This window comes from Dipodomys ordii, unplaced genomic scaffold, assembly GCF_000151885.1.
Source record: "Dipodomys ordii isolate 6190 unplaced genomic scaffold, Dord_2.0 Scaffold7, whole genome shotgun sequence".
Classification (NCBI taxonomy): domain Eukaryota; kingdom Metazoa; phylum Chordata; class Mammalia; order Rodentia; family Heteromyidae; genus Dipodomys; species Dipodomys ordii.
In genome coordinates, this window is record NW_012267223.1 from 17,841,668 (window position 1) to 17,861,357 (window position 19,690).

Consider the following 19,690-nt stretch of genomic DNA (forward strand, 5'->3'; position numbering starts at 1 on the left):
TGAAGACCACAGAATCTTTGTGAATCAGATGGTCAGAAAGAATGTAGATGAGCAAAATTTGAGTAGTTAGATTCTCATACTAAATTCCAGGATTCTGAGTGTTCCCTACCACTGTGAGTACTGGGAACAAAGTACCACTAGGATCACTGAACCTTTTGAACCTTTGAAACTGAACTCTTGTTGAACAGAAACTGGTATAAAATGAGTGTGGTTAAAATTGTCTCAGACAAACAGAATCTTTGACACCAGGTTCCAAAAGCTTCCTCAAGAAACAAAAAAACAAAGATGTTGCCAACCTCATGGTCAGATCTGCTATTTCCTCCTAGATGTGTTATCCCTGAATGGGGCTTAAAAAGCAATCCATCCTCCAGGGATCCAGGCAGGTGTCCCTGAAACCTTGGTGAGTGTTTGCAGTGCAAGAGGCAGTGAACTCAGGGAACAGTTGCACAATTGACCTAGAAGAAAGGAGGCTTAGAGTGGCAGCAGAGAATATAATTCTTTCTTCTTCTTCTTTCTTCTCCTTTTTTCTTCTTTTTTTTGTGCCAGTCCTAGGGCTTGAATTCAGGGCTTGGGTACTCTTCCTGAATTTTTTTTCTCAAGGTTAGCATTCTACCACTTGAGCTATAGCTCCATTTCCCACTTTGTTGGTAGTTAATTGGATATGAGAGTCTCATGGGAAAAGCCAGGCTTGCTTCAAATAGTGATTCCTAGATCTTAGCCTCCTGAGTATCTACGATTATAGTCATGAACTACTGGTGCTCAGCTGGCAGACTGAGTCTTTTTTTAAAAAAATTAATTTTATTGTAAAGATGATGTACAGAGGGGTTACAGTTACATAAGGTAATGAGTACATTTCTTGTTGAATATTGTTTCCCCTTCCCTCGTTTTTCTACCACTTTCCCTCCCCCTGAGACTATAATTCTCTATGCTTTGTTTTCCTCCTCAGTCTCTTCCTAACCCTTTCTGGAGCTGACAATAAAGTAAAAAGTTATATCGCATGAAGTACTTTGTGGGGATGAGGCCAACTTGAAAGTACTAAAGGAGATTATCACAGTGACTTGGGGGACAGAAGTAGGGGGCCCCAGAGATCTTTCTCCCTATAGCTTATTTCTTCACCCTGCAGTCAGCAGTCAATTTTTTTCCTTTGATACAAGGATGAGGTAGCCCCTTAGGATCATATTTTAGCCTGTATGCTCACCTGCTTGCCACCTGCATCTTTGGTTATCTTTTATGTAATGTTGCAAAGCTTCTTTCCAGAGGTCCTACCTGCCTCATCACTGGACTCTTAGGGATAGATTTGACGGAAGCCCACAGGGTCTGAGCTGGCTTCTTACATGGGCAGAAGCTCCTAGAAATTTGGATTGCCACTTTTTTTGGGGGGGGGTCGGTCGTGGGACCTGAACTCTGGGCCTGGGCGCTGTCCCTCAGCTCTTCAACTCAAGGCTAGTGCTCTACCCCTTAAGCCACAGCACCACTTCTGACTTTTTCTGCTTATGTGGTGCTGAGGAATCAAACCCAGGGCCTCATGCATACAAGGCAAGCCCTCTACTACTGAGCCACCTTCCCAGCCTGGATTGCCACTTTTAATGTTAAATGCAGCACAGAAAAAAAAAAAGTGATTTAAATGCTGGTGTAGGAGATGAAGTTGGGTTGCACTAGTGGGCTTATTACTAACTCATTGGGTGACAAGGACACAGGGAAGGAAAGAAAGAGATTGAGCCCTGCAGAGCCTCAGAAAGGAGGACAAAAGGCAAATAGCTATGGAGTCTTTACTCAAGGTGAGTAGGCTGAGCATGGATCTAGGGTATAATTAGAAAACCAGAATCCAGGGTATAATTAGAGGTTTATTCTTTTTTTGTTGTTTGTTTTAATTGGTCATGGGGCTTGAACTCTGGGCTGCGTGCTGTCCCTGTGCTCTTTTGCTCAAGGCTAGAGCTCTACCATTTTGAGCCACAGTGCCATTTCTGGTTTTCTGGTGGATAATTGGAGAAAAGAGGTTCAGGCTGGCTTCAAACCATGATCTTCAGATCTCAGTCTCCTGAGTAGCTAGGCTTACAGGTGTGAGCTCCCAGCACCTGGCAGGTTTACCCTTCTATTATTATTATTTTTTTAAATTTTATTCATGTCCTTGGGTGCCTGACAATTACCAACCTTATGCTCTAGACTTGGGATACAGAGCCAGGTCTCAGCCTTGGGCTGTTTATTATCTAGGAGTCCCAAATACCAAGAGAGAGGGTGGTATGTCATGGAAGAGTACAATGTATTATGTGGAAACAAAATTCATAGACACTCATTGCAGGGGATTCCCAGGATCCTGAGGCTTGGTTGAGTGGAGGTAGAGGCAGTTGAGCTGGCTTGACAGATGGCTCCAGTTTTAGCACTGGGCCAAACCTTGGAGGAAAGGCCCAGATCAGTGATGGGAAATTATACATAGTGTTCTTTTGTCCAGCATCCAGAGAAGTGATGCATAAAGGAAAAGTAAGAGGACAGAACATAAGTCCTTTGACTCCAATCTTTGAAGGAACTTTTTTGTTGTTGGTTGTGGAGCTTGAACTCTGGGCTTGGGCACTGACCCTGAACTCTTCAGCTCAAGGTACTCTACCACTTGAGCCACAGCACCACTTCTGGTTTTCTGAGTGGTTTATTGGAGATAAGAGTCTCAAGGACTTTCCTGCCCCGATGGCTTTGAACTGTGATTCTCAGATCTCAGCCTCCTGAGTAGCTAGGATTACAGGCGTGAACCACTGAGGCCCGGCTTTGAAAGAACTTTTTGAAGAGTTTTAATATGGAAATGTTAAGATCACTTAAAACAGCACGTTGGGAGGCCTGGTGGTTCACAGCCCTAGGGAGGCAGAGACAAGAGGATCTAGAGTTTAAGGCCAGCTTGGTCTGACTTAACAAGACACTATCTCAAAAAAAAAAAAAAAAGATGTGTTATAGTCGGCTTGGTTTGGAATGAGTATTGATACTAGGTAAAAACATGGCAAAATAATGTGTACAGTATGATCCCATTTATTTTGAAGTATTATATGTATATGTACCCACAGAAAGTAAGTACATAAAACTCATAATATTAACAGTGATTATCCCTGAGTATGGAGATTTGAGGGTTTTTCTTTTTGTTCATGTTTCTGGACTTTCTACAATTGGAGTTGACTGACTTTGTAATTATAAGTCAATTCTTTGTTTTTTAAAATAAGTCATTTTTAAAGTTCTTTTATGTAAGCATAAAGTAACTATTTTAACTTAAATTTGATAGCTGAGGGAGATAAGCTAGAGTTATGCCAGGGATTTAGATATAAAGATTGAGAGTAAGGTTAGCTTTACAGAAATATTATGATATCCAAACTAGAGGGGTCCTCTTGAATGCCCAATATTATGGGAATGGCTAAACAAATTATTACTTAGATGACAGGTTGGTAATATATCATAATCTTTTTTCTTTTTTTTTTTTTGTCAGTCATTGAGGCCTGAACTGTGGGCTTGGGCTCTGTCCCTCAACTCTTCAGCTCAAGGCTAGCACCCTACCACTAGAGCCACAGTGCCACTCTGGCTTTTTCTGCTTATGTGGTGCTGAGGAATCAAACCCAGGGCCTCAGGCATGCAAGGCAAGCACTCTACCACTGAGCCACCTTCCCAGCCCGGTATATCATAATCTTTAAAAATGAACAGAAATGAAGCCAGGTACTGATGGTTCATGCCTGTAATCCTAGCTAGTCAGCAGGCTGAGAGTCACAGTTCGAAGCCAGCCTGGGCAGGAAAGTCCATGAGACTGTTATCTCCAATTAATTAGCAAAAAGCCAGTTGTGGAGCTCTGGCTATAACTGGTAGAGCACTAGCTTTAAGCAACAGAGCTCCGGGATAGTTCCTGGGCTCTAGTTCAAGCCCCAGGACCCACACACACAACCAAAATGGGGTGTTAAAACTTGGTAATGTGTTATTAGGAAATGGGAAGAATAAAGCAGAACATAATATATATTTTATACTGATTACAAGCATATCAAAATAATACATTAATATGTTTAGCTGAATTTGAGGAGTGTGTATGATTATTTGTCTTTTTTTTACTGTGATAACAAAAAAAATCTAGAGTTTATCATTTTAAACTTTTAAGCATTTTCAGTTTGCAATTCAGTAGCATTAAATACATTCATAATGCATACGATCATCACTACTGACCTTTTCCAGATTTTTTTTGTGCCTGTACTGGGGTTTGAACTCTGGGCCTTGAGTTCTTGTTTGATTTTTTTCACTTATGGTGGCACTTTGCCACTTGGGCCCCACCTCCACTTTTGGCTTGCTGTTTAATTGGAAATAACTGTTTTATTTGGATTTGTTTGCACGAGCTAGATTCAAACCATGACCCTCAAATCTCAGCCACTTGTGAGCTACCAGCGACTGGCTCCAAAACTATTTTATCCCCGAAACAGAAAATGTACCTATTAAACAATAACTCCCATTTCTTCTGCTCACTCCCTGGGAGCCCTTATCCCTATTCCCTAGAAATCTGCCTATTCTAGGTACCTCATAGAAGTGAACTATAAGTGGAATAGATAGCATTTGCTTTTGTGTCTAGTTTATTTTTACTTAGCATCATCTGAGGTTGCCTCCACTTTTTTTTTTTTTGGGGGGGGGTCTGGTAGTGGGGCCTGAACTCTGGGCCTGGGCACTGTCCCTCAGCTCTTCAGCTCAAGGCTAGCACTCTACCACTTGAGCCACAGAGCCACTTCCGGCTTTTTTCTATTTTCTTATGTGGTGCTGAGGAATCGAACCCAGAGCCTCATGCATGCAAGGCAAACGCTCTACCACTGATCCATCTTCCCAGCCCCTGCCTCCACTTTTTACCTATCATGATTGATGTTGCTATGATTACCTGTGTACAAATATCTTTTCAGGCCCTTGCTTTCCGTTTTTCTGGAAGGTATATACCTAGAGATAGAATTGCTGGATCCTAAGTTATTCTAAGTTTAACTTTTTGAGGAACTGCCAACCTTTTAGTGTCTTTTTAGTATGAAGTTCTTCAAGTCTGTTTATACCTACAGTTCCCAGTCCATTTTGCTGTGCTTAATATACACATAAATTATCAAAGGATTACTACAGAGGTGAAAGCATTTTGTACTGTTTAAAGGAGAGAACCTTTAGAGATCTTATATTAGTGAAATGTTTTGAATATGGTTATGGAAGCTGGGGTTTTAGCCCCGGACCACTGAAACTTCCAGATGACCCAGAGTCCTTAAGTTTTATCAAATGTATGAGCTTTTGTTTTCATTCTGAAATCTTCAACCAAGGTAAAATAAAATGAATGGACTTACAATTGTATTATTTTTGTCCCATTTAGCTAGAAGGCACTTAGATGTTTTCCTGAACTGGACTCCTCAGTCGTGGATTGTTGAAAGTAGTTAATACAGTTCTCAACCTAGTCACCCAGGTTTCCTGGAGTGAACTAGTCCTGAAGGAAATACAAACAATCCTTCAGTTAATTGAGTGAGAATTGTATATAGCAGCCCTGCCGTGGATGCTGGCAGGAGGGAAGAGGACAGGAAATAAAAGGGAAGAAAGTTTGGGTTTTGTCCATGTACATAGAGTTCCCTTTTTTATGATGGGAAACAGTGCTACTCTCAGGAAACTGTGAGCAGACTTAGGAGTCCCAGTTTATCGTACACCAGGAACGAGATAGAATACATGTATAAAGTAAACCTGTAAGTTCAAACTGAAATGCTATGAGTTGTTCCCAATGATAAAGTTAGGTCAGGAAAGCTTTTGTTAGACTGCATATGTTTTTATAGGCTGCTTCAAATTCTCTCAGGAGGGAAGTAAAGATGTGGCAGCCAGAGGTTTCCTAGAAGAGAGAAAGCTGGCTGCCACATCTCCTTCCTTTATGTTGACGTCAAGGCGTGCCGGCTGTGCTCTCTTTCAGCCAGTGTCCCATGTTCGGTGGCCCCAGAAAAGTCAGTGTATAGGCCTCAGCCACCCCAGGTCCGACGAACATTCTCCCTGGACACCATCCTCACTTCCTACCTTCTGGGCCAGTGGCCACGGGATACCGATGGGGCCTTCACCTGCTGTACCAATGACAAGGCCACCCAGGTAACTCAGCTCTCTCCTAATGGGATCCGGAGGGATTGGGAGGGAGGGCTGGGAGGCCTTTGGCCCACCCATCAACTCTCCGTCATCAAGATGACTTGTCCTGGGTTTTGGTTGTACATAGAAGCTTTTGTCACCTGCTGTTTATCAGCTTGTTTTTCTTCGTAAATTTAGATGAAAATGAGTTTGCCTTCCACCTGCCTGGTGGAGGAAAGGCATCAAGCTGCTGGGGTTTTCAGTTTGGCATTCAGGGTTCATGTGTGGATAATCAACAGCTGATTTTGGAATTTAGGTTTAAGAGGAGATTGACCTTGCTAAAATTAAACTAAGGCCCGCATTCATTTGAGTTTGTATTCCCCACACAGCTGGAGGAAATGTCCAGTGAGTATGCTGACCCAGGATAGATCCCAATAGAGGAACAGGAGTAGGAAGCTCTCACACAATACCTTGCCAACAGCCCTTTCTAGGGTTCCAGGAGACCAGGTTCTTCTCTCCCTTCAATATTTGATTTAACTTGCTCTTCTCATCTTAAGAATTTTTGGTTTTTTGCGTTTTTGGTCATGGGGCTCGAACTCTCAGGGTCTGTGTGCTGTCCTGAGTTTCTTTTGCTCAAGGCTACCACTTTGAGCTACTTCCAGTTTTCTGATGGTTAGAGGTAAGAGTCTCATGGACTTTCCTGCCCAAGCTGACTTGAACTGTAATCCTCAGATCTTAGCCTCCTGAGTAGCTAGGATCACATGTATGAGCCACCAATGCCAGGCTCACTTAAGAATTCTGAGCTTGGAAGGAATCTTGGACCATCCAGTCCATGTGTTAGTTTTGGGGTAAGATAGTATTAGTCTGAACAAGAAGTCATCTTATTTGTGAAATCACACAAAGTTTTTTCTTTTCTTTTTTTTTTTTTTTTTGGTTGGTCCTGGGGCCTGAACTCTGGGCCTCGGCGCTATCCCTCAGCTCTTTAGCTCAAGGCTAGCGCTCTACCACTTGAGCCACAGCGCCACTTCCAGCTTTTTCTGCTGATGTGCTGCTGAGGAATCGAACCCAGGGCCTCATGCATGCAAGGCAAGCGCTCTACCTCTGAGCCACCTTCTCAGCCCACAAAGATGTTCCTTAATCTGATTCAGGACTTGAACATTTTTAGCAGTTAAGTTGATAAGAGTCAAGGCTCCCTTTTGATGCAATTGAAGCTTATTCCTAAATTGTGCTTGGACAGGTGGAGACAGGAAGGAAAGAACATTGGGCCTCGCCATCAGCCCTCCATTCTGAGTGATAATTGAACACTGAGTGTAGTGTGCCTGCCCTGCCTACTTTGAGGTCATGGGAAGGCAGGTGATATGTTTCCTACTGCAGTTCACTCTGCCTCCTCTTCTGAGCAAGTCTGTTCCTTCCTTCCCTTCCCTTCCTTTCCTTCTTCCCTTCCTTCCCTCCCTCCCTCCCTCCCTCCCTCCTTCCTTCCTTCTCTCTCTCTCTCTTTCTTTCTCTCATTTTTCTTTTTTTAAAAATGAGATCCATTTTCAAATGTTATTAATGAGTGTTTGAATGCCTATGCCTGGTCTTAGTATGTTGGAATGAAGAATAAGGAAATGAGGACAAGATTTGGCCTCTGAGTTTAGATTCCAGTTCTGTGAAGGCCAGTGAAGATGCAGCCAAAGGATGAGATGGGGCCAAATGTCTGACAGAATTTAGAGAAGCAAGATTCTCCTGGGAATGCCCCACCTTGAATCAATAGAAATTAAAACAGGAAGTTTAAAACAAGTTAACATTAAGGGCCCTCATTAGCTCTATTAACAGATTAAGGCAGAACACACTGCAGGTAGCAGATGGAGTTCCTGGGAGCCCCAGCACTGTGTTCCCTTGACAAGGCAGGGAAAATAGAAGGCTTTGCTTCTCCACCCCAAGCTCTGGGAGCACGTGCCACTTTTGGCATGACTTTCAGAGGGACTTCTCAAGCTAGATGATGTACCTACTCTAAGAGGGTCTCCTGGAGGAGCAGGGCTTAAGGTGGTTTCAGGTGTGTGAACTTAACATCCCACTTTGGCCGAGGCATTTCTGGCTACAGCCTTCTAGGAAGCCCCCCAGTCCCTGTCCCTCTCCTCTGTTAGCTCTTTGTCAACCCAAGGCAGGGTTGGCTTCCGACATTCCCTGGCTGGTTGGAAAGGCATAGGCTCTAAGCTGCGTGTTTTTTGCTCAGCCTCCAGCTGCAGGCCAGATCTTTTATATAACAAGTCTGGGCTTCTTGCCACAGCAAGACGGAGGTCAGCGATGCGCCTCCATGGGTCTGGCAAGGCCCAGCCATCCAGCTTTCCTCTTTCCTTGGGATAGACTCCAGCCCTCGAGGAACTCTTAGCAACCTGTCAATATTGTGGCTGCAGGCAGGAGGTGGGAGAATTCTGATCAGTGTAGGCATCCAAACCAAAATATGTGCTCTGCCCATCTTTCATTCCTGGTCTTCTGGGAAATTTCTGCTTCTAGGTTTGGGCTTTGTTCAGATTCCTGCTTGAGGCCCTGGCCTGGCATAAGCCACCTTCTTGAACCCTGCAACACTGAGAAGGCCTGAGTATCTCCTGCTATCTCCTTAAGTAGCATGTTCCTTCCTTTCTGAGCACTGGGAAATTACGCACAGATAATGGAGATGGAGGAGAGTGTTTAGGGGAGATGGAGGGAGTATGAAGAAAGGGGAAACAGCATCTATGGAAGTCCTTGAAAGATTTTGTTGAGATGGAACCCAGGGTACACAAGGGTCTTACCACTGAGATACAGCCCCAGTCCACTGAAAACGGTAAGTATCAAAATGGATGGATTGTAGACCTCTCCCCAGTGTTTGCTATTCGAGTGAGTAGGCTATTCCTCCTGCTTCCTCTGCCTTGTGCCCTTTTCTTGTAGGCACAGCAGTGGAGTAGTTTATTCTTTGCCTTTTCCACTGTAACTGGCAGGCACTCATTACTAGTCTTTCATGTGCTCAGATTCCTGCTACCCAAAGCCTACAGCCAGAGTCCACATTAACTCTGGCACTCCCAGAGACCTACCTTGCAGTGGGGTTAACAACCATAGTTCTGATAAAGGCTAAGCAGTTTTTCCTCCAGCCCCCATAGAGAAAGGAGGAGCCCTGCCCACTCTTAAGCCAGTTTCAGACCTGGGCAGCAAGCACAGAAAACCTGCCATTAGAGAGCAGGCTTGCTGTGTAGACTTTTCTGTAGGACAGAAGACATAAGAACTTTCAGTTCTTGAGTCCGTTACAGTGTTCCCAAAATCCCAGGGTTCCTTTCTGATTCATGGTTGAAGATCTGAATGGGTATAGTGGGTAGTATTTAGGTACTTTTATGATTTGGTGTGGGGAGCTAGATTAACCACATATTTGAGACAGGGGGAACAGGAAGGGTGTGGATGGTTCTTATTTGAGAACTGGCTAATTGTAGAAAGGAGGAGTCACCACATGTGGCTGAGCCAGGAGGAACAATGGGAGAGGTGTCCCAGAACAAAGTGGATGCAGGGAAGAGTTGGGGCTCAGCAGGAGGTAGACACAGAGCTGGTGGTCAAAGGGTCTAGGAAAAGCCCTGAATGGCATCCCCATTATCTATGGGAGGTACCTTGGTGACTGGGAGGATGTTTGCTGGGTTCCTGGATTTATCCGGATACATTTTTCTCTGTGGCCCACCCTTCCCCCAGGTCAGTAAGTTCCATAGAGTTGTCCACTAAATGCCTTGGGCTGGCCCCTTCTAGGGCCTGAGACCAGGCCAGGGCCAGCAATGGCAACACATACTGGTGGCTGTGGTCACCTCTCTCCCTTCTTGCTGTGCAAAGCATTTGAGTCCTGTACTTTTCTGGAGGGAGGAAGTGGGCTCACCACAACTGGGATGACTGAGCGAAGTTCCCCTGCTGGTCGTTTGCTGCTCGTACACTGTGGTACCCTCAAGCCTTGCTTTCTCCCTAATCTCCAGGTGAGATTGGGGAAGCCTCTGTTATGGAAGTTGGTTTGTTTATTCAAACTTCCTGGAACACCTTGAAAACCAGAGGCAGAATCAGGCCTCACCCCGAAAACCAGAGGCAGAAGCAGGTCTGCTGGTTTGGGAGGGCTTCCTATCCCTTCTTGCTTGCCTTCCCTTTTTCCAAGCTTGTGCTGTAACATTCAGTAATGACACATAATTCAGTGTTACCATCACACACTTAAAAAAAAAAATGTTTCTCTTTGTGGTGGGTGAAGGGGCCTGGGCACATTGCCTGTTTTCCAGTGATGACCAGAACCAGTTGTTGAGTATATAGTTTGACAATAGCAGCAAATATCTGAAAATGGGCAATAATGGAAAATCTGAGAGTTTCCTAGCCATTATAAGGCCAGAGATGGTAGCCTTAGCCACCTGCAGCCCAGATCTCAGTGCTGGCCAGCGGACACCCTCCCCCAAACCCCAAGTATTTTCCTGCCTTATTGTTTGTCCAGAGTCCTAAGGGACTGCATTTCAGTTCCTGATAGTTGCTGATCTCTCTAAGGCCAGGCATCATGTTGTCCTTTGCCTCCACACAGGTATGTGGGTGGGTTATGCTCCTGGGGCTCAATCCAGCTCTGCACAGGGAGCTTCTATACTGAAAACAGTGAAGACAAGGACTCTTCCTGCCGCTGGTCACAAGAATCCAGATAGAGATCTGGGAAGGTGGCTCAGTGGTAGAGCGCTTGCCTTGCATGCATGAGGCCCTGGGTTCGATTCTTCAGTGCCACATAAGCAGAAAAAGCTGCAAGTGGCACTGTGGCTCAAGTGGTAGAGGGCTAACCTTGAGCTGAAGAGCTGAGGGACAGTGCCCAGGCCCAGAGTTCAGGCCCACAACCGACAAAAAAAAAACACAAAAAAGAATCCAGATAGAAACTTAGATTGATTGGATACTGAGAAAGACATTCCAGGGTGGAAGATTTTCAGTTCCATCCTGCCCTTCCTTCTTACTCTATTGGGCTGCTCTTTGAGCAGGCATTCTACTCCTCCAGTCCCAGTTATCCTTCCATATGCTCCTCTGGGACCTCCGTTCTCATCAAGGCTTTCTTGGTATAACCATGTCCACTTTGGCACAATCTGAGAGCATCAGCTTCACAGCTGGCTGCTGCCACTCATGGTTAGTAAGCAGTGCTGCTTTTTCCTCAGCTGTTCCTTCTGGCCAGGGTGTGAAATAAGTCTGTTCCAGTGAAAGTCCTTTAGCAAACTGAGCTTTTGGTCTTCTGAACACAAGTGTCCTCTGCTTGGTTATCTAGAATAACCACTTACAGTGATACCATGAAGCCTGGCTTGACTGCCAGGGTGACTGCCTGGATGGGAGATCTTCCTTACTTGTGACTTTACTGTACCCCAAGGAGACCTTGATTCAGACCTCTGTTGTGAGACCCAGAAAAGGAGGGTCACAGCTGGGCATTGATGGCTTATGCCTGTAATCCTAGCTACTCAGGAAGCTGAGATCTGAGGATTGTGGTTTGAAGCCAACCCTGGCAGGAAAGTCCATAAGACTTTTCTCCAATTAACCACCAGAAAACCAGAAGTGTCACTGTGGCTCAAAGTAATAGAGCACTAGCCCTGAGCAAAAGAGCTCAGGGACAGCAGCCAGAGTTCAAGCCCCATGACCAACCAAAAAAAAGAAAAAAAGAAAAGTACATGTCCAACAACGACTACTAAAAATGAAGGAAGGAAATCTTTATTCTTTTTTTTTGGTGGTACTAGGATTTGAACTCGGAGCCTCATACTCATCAGCTTCCTTGCTTGGCTGGTCTTACCACTTAGGTTGCCATGCCTCCAACTTTGCTTTTTGCTGGTTATTTTGGAGACAGAATCTCACAGATGTTTCTGCCTGGATTGGCTTTGAACTGTAATCCTCTCGATCTCAGCCTCCTGAGTGGTTAGGATAATAGACATGAGTCACTAGCTCAAGGGGGACATTCTTGACACACCCAGTACAGTTTGGAGGAGCTAAAGCCCACATTTATGCACATGTTGCTTTAACAATACTCACTGCCAGCATATAAACAGCTTTAAATTCAGGCTAACCTGCTCTGTTGTATTCCTGAGGCTTTAAAACAACCCGTTTACCAGTTTACCTTGGTATTTACCAGTTTGAAACAACAGTTTATTCCCTTCAACGTTCTATAAATCAGAAGTCCAAATTCAATTTCCATGGGCCAAGAGCAAGATACTGGCAGAACTGTGTTGTCTCAGGAATCTCTTTATTTTATTTTTTAAGGTAGTCTCTTCCTATGTAGTCCGGGTTGGACTTTCTCTCTCTCTCTCTCTCTCTCTCTCTCTCTCTTTCTCTCTCTGCCTCCCAAGTATTGGGGTTAGAGTATGCACCACCACACCCAGCTCAGTTGCTCTTGTGAGAGCCTGCTCCTTGCCTCTTCCAGATTCCAGTGGCTGCTGGTATCTTGTGGCCACATCACTGCAGTCTGTTCATCTGTGGTCACACTGCTTTATCCTCTTCCTTCTGCCTGTCCCTCGATCATAAGCACACATATAATAGCATTCAGGACCCAACCAGATAATCCCAGAGTAATCCTCCTTTCTGAAGATCTTGATTCACATTTGCAAAAACTTTGCCATATAAGGTAACATTTATAGGCTTCTAATATTTTGGGGAGGGGTGCGTCCTTTATTCATATTTTTTTCCTTTTTTACCCCAGTTACTTAGGAGGATTTAACAGAATATAATTGAAGCCCTGATTGAAGGAAACAAAACTGCTCCCTGATTTTTTATGCCAATTACATTTTTTTTTGCCCCCTGCTTTTGTTTTGGTTGATATTTTACAGTGGACATATATTGTTTTACAATTAGAATAACTAATATTATTGCTTATGGGGATTTAAAGCACTAGAGACTGCAAAATCTTGAAAAGCATAAAAGAGAAATTAAAAATCACCCGCGCTGGGTGCTGGTGCCTCGTGCCTATAATCCTTAGCAGGCTGAGAACTGAGGATTGTGGTTTGAAGCCAGCCAGGCAGGAAAGTATGAGACTCTTATCTCCTGCCAAAAAGATGGAAGTAGAGCTGTGTCTCAAGTGAGACACTAGGCTCCAGCAAAAAAAAAATCTCAGGGACAGTACCCTGGCCCTGAGTTCAAGTCCTAGGTCTGGCACAAAAATACCAACCATTGTGACACTACTATTTTCAACCTTTCCTACCTACCTACCTCTCCCACTATTCTCCAGCTTCCCTCTACTTCTGTCACCCTGGCAGCTTCATGATTCTCAGACACGCAGGACTTGCTGCAGGGTCTTTCTAGTTGCTCTTCGTTTCCTATCCATGTGGCTCCTACCTCACATGTCCATCTGGCTTACTCCCTCACCTCCTTCCTGGTTTTATCCAATGAGGACTTCCTGGCATTTCAGATTGCATTCCCACTATCCCTTTCTATCCCTTCGATGGGTTGTGTTTTAGATTTTGCACTTATCACTGTTTAGAACAAACTCGTCAAGGATTTTTGTTGTTCTGTGCACTGTTGTATTCCCACCTCCTGGAATTATACCTGATGCACACATCATACATTCAGTAGATACTCACTGAGTGCATGAATGCTCCACACACCCTGAGCCTATTAGGTGGAAAAGACGGAACAGAGGAACACCCAACACAAGGCAGCCAACTTAAGACAGTCTTCCCCATTGACAAGGCTGGGAATAGATACAGAGCATAGCATCTTAGATGGCTCCAAACCCTCACCCCAGGCTTGGAGGTCAAGGGTGAAGGCAGAAAAGGAAATGAATTTGCTTGGGCAAGACAAAGAATCTGAGCTGAAGGAAGAGATAGTAATACCTATAGGTATTACCTATAGGTAGGGGTGAGTGTTGAGACAAAACAGTGATTGTTGGGTGTTGGTGGATCATGCCTGTAATCTTTGCTACTAAGGAGGTTGAGATCTGAGGATCAAGGTTCAAAGTCAGCTCAGGCAGGCAACCAACTCTTATCTCTGATTAACCAGCAAAAATTAAACAAAAACAAAAAACCAGAACTGGAGGCTTGACTGGTAGAGCCCTAGCTAGGAGTTAAAAACTCCCAGCTAGAGTGTGAAGCCCTGAATTCAGGTACTAGTGCCTGCACACAGAAAAAGAGAAGGAAAGAAAAGAAAAATATCAAACAAATAATGACTTTAGAGAACATCGAGTCAGAATGCTCCATAGTTGGAAAATGTTACTGAGCAGAGAAAGGTGGAGTAAAATGGATTGCTAGAGGAGATTTTCCAACAGCTCTGGTTTTCATATCTTTTCTGAACTCCCATGCCAGCCAACAGGTCTCCTTCTACCCCCTCACATATACTGAAAGAAAGAAGTTGAAGAGTTTGAAGAGATGTTTATCAATAGCCAATGACAGCCTCAGCTTGCTGTTTCTCCCCTATCTCACTGCTCACTGATAAGCACAGCATCTTCCTGGATGAAGGGAAATAGCATCATGGTTTTTGCCATCCTCTCCCATGGCTTCTGCCACCCTTCCAGGATAACAGGCTCTGTGACCCTCAGAGCTTTGCTGGGAGAAATGATAATCTATGGATTTGGCTTTAGTGTCTTGGGAAGGGAAGATGGTTATGTGTTGGCCAGGTCCTAGTGACTGGAAGGAGAGATGGGCATGCTCCCTTTCAGCATAAAAGGCAGCAGCCTCTTCTGAGACTCTGATGTTTGCTTTAGAAAGACCAGCCTTTGAAAGAACACCAGCTGCTTGGTTTCTAGAGTCTGAGAGCCAGTGTCCCCTGAGGACTCTGCTGGCGGCCCTTTTCTGATGGAGGAATAGTAGGGGTTGCATCTCAGGATGTGCTCCTAGTGATGCCAGCATCAGGACACAGAAGTTGAGACCATCATCCCTCACTGGCTGTGTTGTACAGTTAGGCTCTAAAGGTCCTGGTCATGGACAGCTGGGGGCAGGAAGAGCCAGAGGCTCAGCCTACAGTGGCTCCTCTCCACACAGCTGTTGCACACAGCCTGCTCTCACAACTGGCTTAGATACCCCACAAGCTCCTCTCAGCAGCTGTTGGGTGGTGAGTAGTTGTGTTTTCTTGATGCCCCCCTTCTGTGTGCAGCAGCTCTCAGGGGAGGTCAGCAGATCTCTTGGAGGAGATGGTTCCCAGGCCCTCATGTCTTTGGCAGCAAGTGCACGGAACATAAAAGAGGAACAGGCCTTGGGCCTCTCTTGGAATGAAGTAGGATTTGATTGTAAGGAGGGATATGGGCCTCTTTGACTTCATGCTTAGAGCCAATAACTTCCTCCCTTGGTGGTGGTGGGGCTCAGGAAGTGAGCCCTCCACCCCTGACTTGGGGTCCCTTGTTTTCATGCAGCAGAGAAGGGAAGGTGGCAAATGAAAAGCTCTTTTGGAGGACCGGGAAGGCCGAGGAGGAGAAGGAGGGAGAGTTAGTAGGAGGAGAAAAAGGAGGATGAGGATGTGGAATGGTAAAGATAAGCCAGAGGGGGGCTGGGAAGGTGGCTCAGTGGTAGAGCGCTTGCTTTGCATGCATGAGGCCCTGGGTTTGATTCCTCAGCACCACATAAGCAAAAAGAAAAAAGCCAGAAGTGGCGCTGTGGCTCAAGTGGTAGAGTGCTAGCCTTGAGCTGAAGAGCTGAGGGAGAGAGCCCAGGCCCAGAGTTCAGGCCCCACAACTGGACCAAAAAAAAAAAAAAAAAGGAAAAAAAAAGATAAGCCAGAGGGTCAGAACTCAGAACAGAGGACAGAATTCTGGCTCCCTCCTTTCCAAAAATGTCTCTTCCTTGCTCATTCAGGAGGACTTTGAGGCTGCTACAGTCATACTGTATGTAGGAAAAGATAAAGCTTGAGGCACCGTGCTTAGACTTCCAGGCACCTACGCCTGTGCTGCACACATGGAGTATGAGAAAGATGTAGAGTTCCCCTTGTCATGCTTTTACAGCTGGTTGATAGAGGAGAGACAGTACCTGGTCCACCCCTGGGGAGCTATAAAACCTGTATGAAAGCCATAAAAGATAAAAGAGGAGGGCAGCGCTATTAGGCCATCAGAAAGGCTTCCTGGAGGATGTAGGCTGGGGTGGATCTGCCTAGAAGGCATTCTGCAGCCTGGGCGTGTACAGCTAGTTGATGAGCAGGTGCAAGACAACTTCACAGGCCACAGCCTTGACACAGGAAAGCATGTCTGCTTCCCTGACCTATTGCAAAGCTGCTCTCTCTTTCCCTCTTACTGTTTCCCCTGCAGACACCCCTGTCCTGGCAAGAGCCGGAATGTGAGCGGATCAGCTCCTCCACCCACAAGCGCTCAGCATCCTGGGGTAGCACAGACCACCGAAAAGAGGTAACTTACCCTCTTGCCTCTCTTTTCTGTCCCCTGGCACCATGCAGTATATCTGCCCCAGAGGGCAACCATATTTCTCACCTCCTTTGCCTCCACCCAGCCTTGTCTTGAGCAGCACTGACTCCTAGCCTCCTAATCACCTTGGTTTAGGAGCCCAAAGCCTCCTGCTAGTGAAGGGCTGAGCCTACAGCTCTGATGCCTTCTTGTGTCATTCTCACTTTAAGGCTGGATTTGGATAAGGGGTTCAAAAACTAAAGCAAGATAGGAAATAGTTTCCTGTGACTCGAGAGTCCCCAACCTCACTTACTTCTTCTTCTTCTTTTTTTTTTTTTTCCGGTCCTGGGGTTTGAACTCAGGGCCTGGGCACTGTCCCTAAGCTTCTTTTACTCAAGGCTAGTGCTTTACCACTTGAGCTACAGCACCACTTCTGACTTTTTTTGTAGTTTATTGAAGATAAGTCTCAGATATGACTGCCTGGGCTGGCTTTGAACTGCATTCTCAGCCTCCTGAGTAGCTACGATTATAGGTGTGAACCCCTGGCACCCCGCCCCAGCATTATTTATTTATTTATTGCCAGTTCTGGGTCTTGAACTCAGGGCCTGAGCACTGTCCCGGAGTCTCTTTGGCTCAAGGCTAGCACTCTACCACTTGAGTCTCAGCACCACTTCCGGCTTTTTCTGTGTATGTGGTACTGAGGAATCGAACCCAGGGCTTCATGCATGCTAGGCAAGCACTCTGCCACTAAACCACATTCTCAGCCTTCTAACATTATTTTTAATAGAAGACAAAAGTTAGTTTGTGTTCCTTAATGCTTTGTCTTTGGTCCTCCGGCTGCCTCAGAATGGGTCAAGATATTGAGGTTGAGTAGAAAAAAAAGAAAAAAAATAGGACGAAATTCCAGGGTTCTCAAACTATCACTTGTTCACATGTTACAAGGTACCTCTTAGACGGGGTCTGCTTGCTAGTACTTATCCTCAATGCCTGCAGAAAAGGAAGTTTCTGAGAACAGTGAGAAAACATGAAGTGAATGCATTGCAAGTTTAAGGATAACATGAAATTTATAAATATTTAACATTTTCAGAATCAGGATAAACAAGCAAGTTATTCATACTAAAGATACAAAGTCAAGGTATAGTTGAGCCACAGTGGCAATTCTAAAAGTACTTTCTCCTTGGCTGTTATCCCAAAGTTTGCAGCTATGGGCAGCGGATCTGATTTCTGAATTCCATTTTTGCTCCCATTTATGTAATTCTGCATCCCTGAGTATTTGCCAGTGGGTGGCAGGAAAGTCCAGAATTACAAATGGGACAGTGATAATATTTGAAAATGTTAATGATATTTTCTAATTGTTACAGGGTCAAGACAAAATGTGGTATTCCTCTAGAGAGCTTGTCCTTTCATGGTATGGTCTATTGTAAAATGGGAGAATATATTTCCATCTTTCCTGGTCTCAGGCCTTTGGGATAATCAAGAATGTTCTTTAAGGAATGAGCTACTTTTGACATTCACAACCACTAACTTCTTTTGCTCTTAGCAGAATAGCATTCCACTTCTTTGTAATCTGTGACAGACAAAATGGTTCCAGCATTGTGTATTTTTACTTAGATGGAGACAGATCCATTTCAGGAATATGTGGTACTTCAAGAAAAATCAAAGAGTCTAGTTATCCAGCTTGTCTGAGGACCTGATCTTCACAAGTTTCAATACTACTGGTCTCTTCCAAAATGGAAGATTAACTTCCCACTCTTTGTATGTGTCTCCGCTGGCCGTTGGGGGCGGGAGGGACATACTTGAGAGCAAGGACCCTGTGCTTTTCTTCTCCACTTCATTTCCTCTCCCCTCTGTCTCTGTCTCTCCACTGCCAGATCACCAAATTGAAGCAACAATTGCAGAGGACGAAGCTGAGCCGCAGTGGGAGGGAGAAGGAACGGGGTTCTCCCATCCAAGGGGACCATGCTGTGCGGGGATCGGTGAGAGTATGTGTTGCCATCCACTGGCACCCTTCTGTTGTCCTCCAGTGTAGGCCTCCTGCTGAGCAGAATTCTCTCTGCTCTTGCAATACTGAGCCCTACCATTGTATGCTTTGGTGGCCAAATGGGTGGCCACAATGAGGTTTTAGTCCAAAAATGGACTTGCCTGGTCTTCTTGCTATTCTGAATACCTCTTCCCCACCCCCATCCCTGTGCAAGTGAGGCAAATGACTGTAAAAGCACATTCTAGACCTCTGACAGCTCTAGTTTCTAGAGAAAACTCCACTGGAATGGGCCTATTGCAATCTGTAGCTGTCACTAAATCATGAATGGGCATGACCATCATCCCCTGGTCAGAACTGAGAACTGGATGGGACGTGTTAGATTTCATGCAATTCTTGCATTTGCCTCTCCTCAGATGGCCTCTCCTAGCTTCTCCTCAGGATCCCCTGTCTTGCGACTTAGCCCCTGTCTGCACAAGAGCCTAGAAGGACTCAACCAAGAGCTGGAGGAGGTGTTTGTGAAGGAGCAGGGTGAAGAGGAGCTTCTGAGAGTGAGTGTGGCTATGCCCAGAGTACACCAATGGGCTCATGCCATCTCTACCTGGTGACACATATCTCTCCTTCATGCACAGTTGCCATGGGAGCCTTCTCCCTGCCCCCTCCAGGGCGGAATTACATGCTACTTTTTCTGCAGTCTCAGGCACATTTTCATACTGACACAGTACAATTCAGGAATGCCAGTTGAGCAGTATTTTTTGTGTGTATGCTGATACTAGGGCTTGAACTCAGAGCCTAAGTGCTGTTCCTTAGCTCTTATGCTCAAGGCTAGTACTCTACCACTTGCGCCACAGCTCCACTTCTGGCTTTTTTTCTGGTTAGTGGGAGATTAGAGTATCATGGACTTTCCTGCCCAGGCTGACTTCAAACCTTAATCTTCAGATCTCAGCCTCTTGAGTAGCTAGGATTTCAGGCATGAGCTGCCAGTGCCTAGCTCAGTTGTGTGTGTGTGTCTGTGTGTGTGTCTGTGTGTGTGTGTGTGTGTCTGTGTGTGTGTGTTATCAGAGCTTGAACTCAGCCTTGTGCTTGCTAGAGCAGGTGCTCTACTCCTAAGATGTGTGCCCAGCCTTTTTTACTTTAGTGACTTTTTAGATAGAGTCTCACACTTTTCAGATAGGACCAGCCTTAGACTATTCTCCTATTTCTGCTTCTTGTGGAGTTAGGAGTACAAGTATGCTTGCTCAGCTTGTGAGCATCTCACGAGCTTTTTGCCCTAGCTGACCTCAAACCACACTCCTTTATCTACCTGTCAAGTAGCTAGGGGTCATGAACCACTGCACCTGGATCCAGTATTAATATAATTCTAATGG

General features: G+C 45.2%; 1 protein-coding gene across 6 annotated transcripts in view; it reads left to right on the forward strand.

Moving 5' to 3' along the window:
* The window catches only part of Fam117a (family with sequence similarity 117, member A), a 52,739-nt gene that overhangs the window by 25,935 nt on the left and 7,114 nt on the right, over positions 1-19,690 (forward strand). For 4 of the 6 annotated variants that reach the window (XM_013008825.1, XM_013008826.1, XM_013008827.1 and 1 more), the window contains 4 exons: positions 5,918-6,087; positions 16,256-16,351; positions 18,217-18,327; positions 18,740-18,874. In XM_013008825.1, coding sequence (XP_012864279.1) covers positions 5,918-6,087; positions 16,256-16,351; positions 18,217-18,327; positions 18,740-18,874 — 512 coding nt within the window. The remainder of the gene's footprint in view (positions 1-5,917; positions 6,088-16,255; positions 16,352-18,216; positions 18,328-18,739; positions 18,875-19,690) is intronic. The other 2 variants (XM_013008829.1, XM_013008830.1) reach the window with 2 other exon arrangements.